Source organism: Colobus angolensis, unplaced genomic scaffold (assembly GCF_000951035.1).
Source record: "Colobus angolensis palliatus isolate OR3802 unplaced genomic scaffold, Cang.pa_1.0 Scaffold225, whole genome shotgun sequence".
Classification (NCBI taxonomy): Eukaryota; Metazoa; Chordata; class Mammalia; order Primates; family Cercopithecidae; genus Colobus; species Colobus angolensis.
The window spans coordinates 2506192-2514130 of NW_012115433.1; the positions used below are offsets into that span (position 1 = coordinate 2506192).

General features: G+C 33.0%; 1 protein-coding gene across 1 annotated transcript in view; it reads right to left on the bottom strand.

Moving 5' to 3' along the window:
- Positions 1-7939, bottom strand: part of CDH19 (cadherin 19, type 2) — a 100400-nt gene that overhangs the window by 40397 nt on the left and 52064 nt on the right. The window contains exons 4-7 of the mRNA XM_011944073.1: positions 6990-7109; positions 3658-3822; positions 988-1172; positions 236-489 (exon numbers count right to left, since the gene is read on the bottom strand). Of these exons, the coding sequence (XP_011799463.1) occupies positions 236-489; positions 988-1172; positions 3658-3822; positions 6990-7109 (724 nt within the window). The remainder of the gene's footprint in view (positions 1-235; positions 490-987; positions 1173-3657; positions 3823-6989; positions 7110-7939) is intronic.

The following is a 7939-nucleotide window of genomic DNA, read 5'->3' on the forward strand; positions in this document are numbered from 1 at the left end:
GTGGTGGTGCATGCCTGTAGTCCCAGCCACTAGGAAGGCTGAGGTGGAAGAATCTCTTGAATCTGGGAAGCAGAGGTGGCAGTGAGCTGAGATTGCACCACTGCACTCCAGCCTAGACAACAGAGTGAGACTCCCCTTTAATAAAACAAAAAAAAAAAAAAAAGAAAGCAATTTTATTTTTAATCTAATTTATGTTTACTTTTTTATTAATGCAAAACTGACCTTACAGACATACCTGATAGGAGATTTCCTATTGTCTGGGTCTGTGGCAGACACCACGCCTACAAATGATCCTTGTGGGGTTTCTTCAAAAATTTCAAATATGTAATAAGGAAGGAGGAAAAGAGGAGGCTCATCAACATCTTCCACCTGGATCTTAATGAAAGTGGTGGAAGCTTCAGTGTGGTATTTCATGAGCTTCTCATCAACATGATGGTTTTTAACTTTTGCTCTAATACCATAGTGGTTCTGGTGCTCAAAATTCACTTTCTGCAAAGAAATACAATGTACACAGAAGAAATGGCTTTAGTAACCCAAGATACTACTTAGAAAAAAAGTTTTACCTGTTAAAGTAAGTCTCAGTGGCCATTCGGTTACATTTTTCTTTTTATGTACATGGATCTCTCTGATATAATTGTTAATCAGGCATAAAACATCTGTGTGTATATTGTCAGTTACCTATTTTAGTTTGGAGATAAAATTATACTTTTGAGGGCATAAACATCTAATGAAACTGAGAATTAATTTCCTAGTATTTAAGATATTTTCCAAAAAGTTTTCTTTTAATAGAATTAAAACAATGTTCTGCATATAATTCAAAAAGCTCTGTAATAACTATATCATCTCTAGAATCCTTTTCTCCATAAAATAGAAATTACAGGTTCTCATTTCAATTATTTAATGAGTTAAAAATTAACCAGCTACACAAAATAGGATATGTTTTAATTTTGCATCATTCTGCAAGGCAAATAATTTTAACATACCTACCTTTTTTAATATAACTATTCCTTCTTGAGTTTCATGATTAGTAATAATGTCAAATGTCTGTGAATCATCCTCTTCAATGCTATAGTCCATTTCTGCATTCTCTCCTATGTCATTATCATATGCCATGATTGTTCCTATAGAAGTCCCAGTGGGTGCAGCTTCAGAGACTGTCAGGCGGTATAAACCTTTAAAAACAAAATTTGAGATATTTTGGATAAATACGTAACATGGAAAACTTGCAATTATAGCATTCTTTATTTATGATCTCTAGGGAATCCCATACCTACCTTTCCCAGTTACTTGTTCTTAATCTTTCTTTTTTCTTTCTCTTTTTTCTTTTTTTTCTTCCTTCCTTCCTTCCTTCCTTCCTTCCTTCCTTCCCTTTCCTTCCCTGTTTCCTTCCTTCCTTCCCTCCTTCCTTCTACCTTCCTCTCTCTCTGCCCCCATATATAGTCTCTTTCCCTTTTTTTTGAAATAGAAATACTTTCTAATATCTCATTTGAGCATCTATCATCATCTCTCAAATATATCTTAGGAAAGTCTATCACCAATATTACTTCTATTTACATGTATGTCTCCTCAGTGTTCATGTTTTATTTTTTATTGTAATCTTCAACCATACTAAATTAAATTAGACAGAAATAACTTTAAATTTTACTCTAACATTCCTGATACCTGAAGTTACTGAATGAATATACATGTGGAATAAAGGTGCAAGAGTCTGCATGCAAATAGCTGAGTTCCAAGAAAAACAGTTTGATTCTGAGAGCTTCTGAGGGTCTGAGCCTGCATTACATGAGCCATAGAGGAAATGCAAGGACACACAGATTGAAAAGAGTTGGTAAATGAATGTAATAGAAAAAATATTTTGTAGTCAAAGATGATTTAGTTGATTTGGTCCTGAGAAAATAATTGCAGATGTATTTTAAAAACATAAATATAACTATAAATTGCTGGGATTTTTTAAATTTTATTTTTCAGGAGTAACTTGAATACAACTGATATAGAACTACACTATTTTTAAATTATTATTTGCAATTGCATTTTCATCCATGTCAATATATGACATTATTCGTGTCAAGCGGCATCAGCAAACATGCAATATTTAAAAAAAATGAAACTCCTTAGAATTCTAAAAAAGATGCACATATAATAAAATTCTTCTTTAAAGGGATTCCTATTTCCTTTAGAAGCATGGAGGAGGCAGTCACTTCAAAGATTGCACTTGAGACTTTAATTTTTAAGTGGGATAAATGTTATTTTTAAAGTGTTAATATTTTACTACATTTTAGAGCAGATGTTGAAGATTGACTGTAGTACTGCTTTTTACATTATAGAAAAATTAAAAGAATTGTCTATGCTATTGGAAAATTAAAAATCACTGACATTAATCTGCAGAAAACAATGACATTGCCATGAACATGAAAGCGAATGTTTAAAACTTAAATGTTATTGAGTTGATATTAAACTATTGGCCTTCAAAATGAAAAAGAACTGAAGTATTTTCCTCAGTCAATATTTTGTCTATACAATTTTCCATACTTTCAAAAATTATTTTTTGAACACAATTTTTACAAGGCCGTGTCCTAGAGGCTGGGGCTAGAACAGGTGACTATATATATATATATATAAGCTGCCACCATCAGCTCATAATTTTGATGATAAAACAGACAATAAATAAGAGCTACTGGTATATATGAAGGTAGTATTCTGATGGAATAGTTTAAAATTAATGATAAGGTGTAAAGTATTCACTGTAGATTTGACTTTTGGGTAAGAATTGAAGAAAGGAAATGAATATCTGGGGAAAAATAATTTCAAGAAGAGGAAAAGCCAACGAGTCTGGAGTGTTCTGGGAAAAGAGAGGAGGACAGTTGCCTGATGTTGGCTTCTTAGTAAGCAAAGGGGCAGATAGAAACACTAAGGTTTCAAGAGGTGATGAGACAGGACTGGACAATGGCAGATTACTTCAGACCATTAGGACTATTTAGGTGATACTAAACCCAAGGACTTTTATATCTGTGAGGGAGATGGGAAGACCTTCAAGTGATATGATCAGATGTGCATTTTATCAAGATTATAAAGCTGTGATGAAAATAAACTAAAGGAGAACAATAGTGTAAGCAGAGAGACTAGATGAGAGCCTATTGCACTAATAGAGACAAAATAAGATGGTGGCATGAGCCAAGGTGCTAGAGATGTAGTTGGTGAGAAGTGTTCATGTTTTGGATATTTTCTAAGGCAGAGACAACAGCATCTGCAGATAATTAAATTTCACTCTGAGAAAAAGAAACGTAGCTTCAATTCTTTATGCAGGGAAGGAAGAGGGTATGTGTGTGGGTGTGTATGTGTATGTGTGTGTTGTGTGTATGTGCATTTGCTCACAGAATGTTGAAAGACAGGAGCTATCAGAATTGTGGAGGTCATCAATTCAGACTGTGAAGTTTGTGGCAATTTATTACAGCAGGAATAGAAACCAACACATTATTCTTTCATTTATATTTAACTTTCAACATGAATTAGAATAATCATACCAGAACAATTGGCAAATTTATTTTATATAATTTCAGTGTTAATGTAGTATTTTTAGAATGAAAACAATAAAATCTACTTATATTTAACACACTTATATTTATGTTATAATGAAGATTTAGAATACTTTTTACTTACTTTCTTTAAATATAGGTTTATTGTCATTAACATCTGAAAGTTTAATTAACACACTCGTTGTTCCAGACAACGCTCCTGGCTGACCAATCATGTCCTTGGCTTGAATGATTACCCAATACTCATCTTGCAGTTCTCTATCCATTTTAGAAGATATTCTTATGACTCCTTTAAAAATGTAATAAAATTCCAATTATTTCATTATTAATCATGATAAAGTTCTAGTTAGTTTCTTAACCATTGCACTATACATTATTTTGCTATATGTTGAACCACTACAATGTGACAGAGACTTCCCTGGAGAAAAATAATAATAATAAATTAAATGTCAACACTGCCTGGAGTCTAGAGTGATCATCACAATACTAGGAACACTGGTAGGCCCTTAATAAAATACTATGCTAAGATAATCCACAGGTAGAATAAAAGAATATCTTGTTTTTTACTTTAAACAATTTTCTGCTATCTTCTCTAACATAATATCGGCTTGCTACAATTAACTTTTTCCCCGAAACTCTGAAGTTAGTATATTATTGATAAATTTGTAAATTACAATACCAAATTTAGGAAATAAGTATCATGCTCTTATTATTTTGAAGTCTGCTTAGAATTATGAGATCTGAAGAAAACCTGGTTGTTGACCCACAGTTATTTTATATGTGTGTGTGTGTCTGTTTGTGTGTGTGTATATACACGTATATGATATATTCAAACTCAAGATAATGATAAATATTGCAATAAATGCTTAACTTCTATAAGATTATTTAGTATGAATTAATTATCACTGAGAAGAACCTAAGAAAGTCTTAAGGCAGGTTCATAGGAGATGGCTCAACATTTCTAAAGATTTGGGAAACACATAGACATTCACAAAAAATAGATAATAGCCAATACCCAAATATATCACGGACAAACTATTCAATAAAAATTGTGATATTCATGGACATAGAGATGGAAACAATAGACACTCAGGTCTACTAGAGAGGGGAAGGAAGGAGGGAGGGAGATAGTTGAAAAACTTCTGATCGGGTAGTATGTTCACTACCTGTCTGTGATGGGATCATTAGTACCCCAACCCTCAGCATCACAGAATTTACCCAAATAACAAACTTGCACATTTACTCCCTGAGTCTAAAATAAAAGTAAATAAAAAAAAAACAAGGAATTTGTGAAAAAAAAATTGACATATGAGTATAAAAGGCACACCTGATTTCAAAGACTGAGTACAAAAAATGTGAACTATCTCCACAGTTCTGTATTGATTATTTGTTGCAATGGTAGTATTTTTGATATATTGGATTAAATTTAATGTAATATAATTGTTTGAAAAAATTGTTATATGTATTTTTAAAAAATAAATGAGACCATAACACGAGGGGATTTTAGTTGCGGACTGAAGTGTTTCACACATGTAACCAATTATCTGAATCCCAGTGGAAAGCATTTAATATGTTGCGCAAGTGCTGCTCGCATCTCCCTGTATGTGACTCAAGGGAGAGGGACGTAGGAGTCTTTGTTCCCCATTAACTGCGCCTACTTAGCTTTCAACTTTTCCTCTCAGCCTTTAGACTGAGTAAAGAATATGTATTTCTGGATCTTATGCACTTCAGAACTTATGCTTTCAGTAATTTGATCCATGTTTGTTGCTGTCCATACCAACTCTTCTCCAGCAATGCAAGTTATAGTGTAGCTAACCTACGCAGTATATTTAAAAAGTCAGTGTGCAAAGTGGAAAGAAAACATGGTCACGAAGGCCCGGTATGCCCTAGCATGTGTTTGTACTCTAGACACCTCCCTTTCTTCTCTCTGCTGTGTTTCTCCACACTGGCGTCCTGTTATTCTAAGAGTTTCAACTCTTTCCCACCTCAGGAATTTCCCTAATTTTTCCCATGCCGTGGAATCATCTCCCGCTTTCCCTTCCTTGTCTACAGGCTCAGCCAAAATTCTGATTTCAATGCATTCTGCCTTGACCACAAAATATAAAGTCAGCCTCACTTGTTTTCTCCCACTGGAACTTTTTGGTTTTACTTCATAATTACCCACAGTGGAGTGTATGTGTGTATCACTATTCATGTTTCATAGCTATCTGTAAGTTCCAAGAAAGAAGAGCCCATGAGTGTATCTTGTTTTTGTTACTATTATATGTCATTTTAAATTTTGCAACTTTGTACCTTTATAAATCTAGCAAGTTGTATAACACTTGGTACATATTCAGCCTTTTGAGACATGAATGTGGGAGGGAATTAAAGTCTAATGTTTTGAAGCATTCCTTGCATATAATACAATAATTTTCCTTCCATGCATCTGAAAAAATAAAGGCCATGTACATTCTTGAGAGAATTAAGAACACAGTCACTCAAATAATATTTTTTAGGATCAGATTCTCTGAAGAAACCTTAACTGAAAAAGGCTGAGACATTCAGTATTTACTGAGTGAATAAATAAGAAATGTTTAAAGATTGAACAAAATACTTTAATTCTTTAAGGGTTTTGATATAAGCTGGAAATAATATTTTCCTTGTATTAAAAACCATAGAATTTTACTTCTTTGGCACTTCTCACATTCTTGGATGATTAGTTATATACTTTTTTTTTAAATCAATGGAGACTATAAACCCCTAAAGGAAAAAAAAATTATATGGGCCTAATATTTGTTTTGAACACAACAATTAATATTTGTTTAATGAATTAGGGTCATATGATTATTTAAAGAAAAGATAAAAGCCTGTGGTCTACTTATTTTATATTTAATTGATTAATGCAAATTGGTAAAGCAATGCAGAAAAGGAATCAAATATTGTATTCATGTAAATCAGAAATACATAAAATACAGAATTATTTTTAGGTGAATGTCTCATAACAATTTTTACCCTTAGCCTCATACTCAGACTTAATCTCAGTCATTCTGTAGGGGTATGCAGCTGTATTTCATTGTGGTTTTAGTTTGTATTCCCTGATGACTAATGAGGCTGAGCATTTTTAATATGCTTACTGGCTTTTGTATATTGTTCTTTGTCAATTGCTTATAAAAGCCTTTTCCCTCTATTTCTAAATTGTGTTGCTTGTCTCTTTTTCTAATTCACTTAAAGGAATCCTTACATATGATTTATACCACATATGCAAGTAATCTGTGCTACGGACATGGAAAATCCAATTTCCTAACCTTAGAAATATCAGCTAAAAGACTAAAAGTAATTAAATGCTTAGGAATTGCAATCTTTTTATGTATTGGCATATCAGGTCTACTGTGAAACATGTTTCTAAGCAGATAATTTTTGCTGACAATTGCCTTCTTTAGAATCATGTTAAACTTTGCTTATTTCATTCACAAATACCTGTTGTTGGTTCAACAGAAAAATATGGCTGGCCTTGTAATAAGCTGTAGAGGAGACGAGCATTATTACCACTTGAAGGGTCATCAGCATCACTTGCTGTCACCTGGATGACTAATGTTCCTAAAGAGAACATAATACAGTAAATTAAGACTGTGGTCTTATTCACGATGAATTCAGTTCTATGAAGTGGTCTGTCTTTACCAAGCAAGACGTTGTTACAAAATGAAAGCTCAATTCACCTCCTTGTTCTTAATTATAAAAGTAATGTATTTTTTTGTTGTTTTTTATTTTTTTTTCAGGCAAAAGAATATAACTTTTAATATAAAATATTCCTAATCCCCATATGCAATATGGAATTTTCAACATATAGATTGGTGGCCTAATAAAATGTAGCTATTAAACAATTCACTGTAATGTGTAATTTGTAAATCATAAACTTTTCCAAGGTGTATTATTAGTGGAGAAATTAAAAGGAACTTGGAAATGCTTTTCACCAAAAAATATAGTGTAGCATGTACCTTAAACAAATTGAAGAAGGTTGATAAATATTTACAACGATTACTGAATTGAGCTTGAAAGAGGATCTAGATGAGGATGAGGATAGGCATGATTATTTAGCTCCTTTAATTCTCTTCTCTAATATACCTACTTGCTTTGATGAATTTTTTAAAAAGCAAAGTAAAAACTTGCAGATATTGATAACAAAAGCATTCTCATTAAAATTCAGTAACAAGAAATGAAATCATATGGAATAATTATTTATACATTTAAAATTAGTGCTCAGATTTTTGTTGTTGTTGTTGTTGTTTTTGAGACGGAGTCTCACTCTTTCGCCCAGGCTGGAGTGCAGTGACCAGAACTCAGCTCACTGCAAGCTCCGCCTCCTGGGTTTACGCCATTCTCCTGCCTCAGCCTCCCAAGTAGCGGGGACTACAGGCGCCCGCCACCTT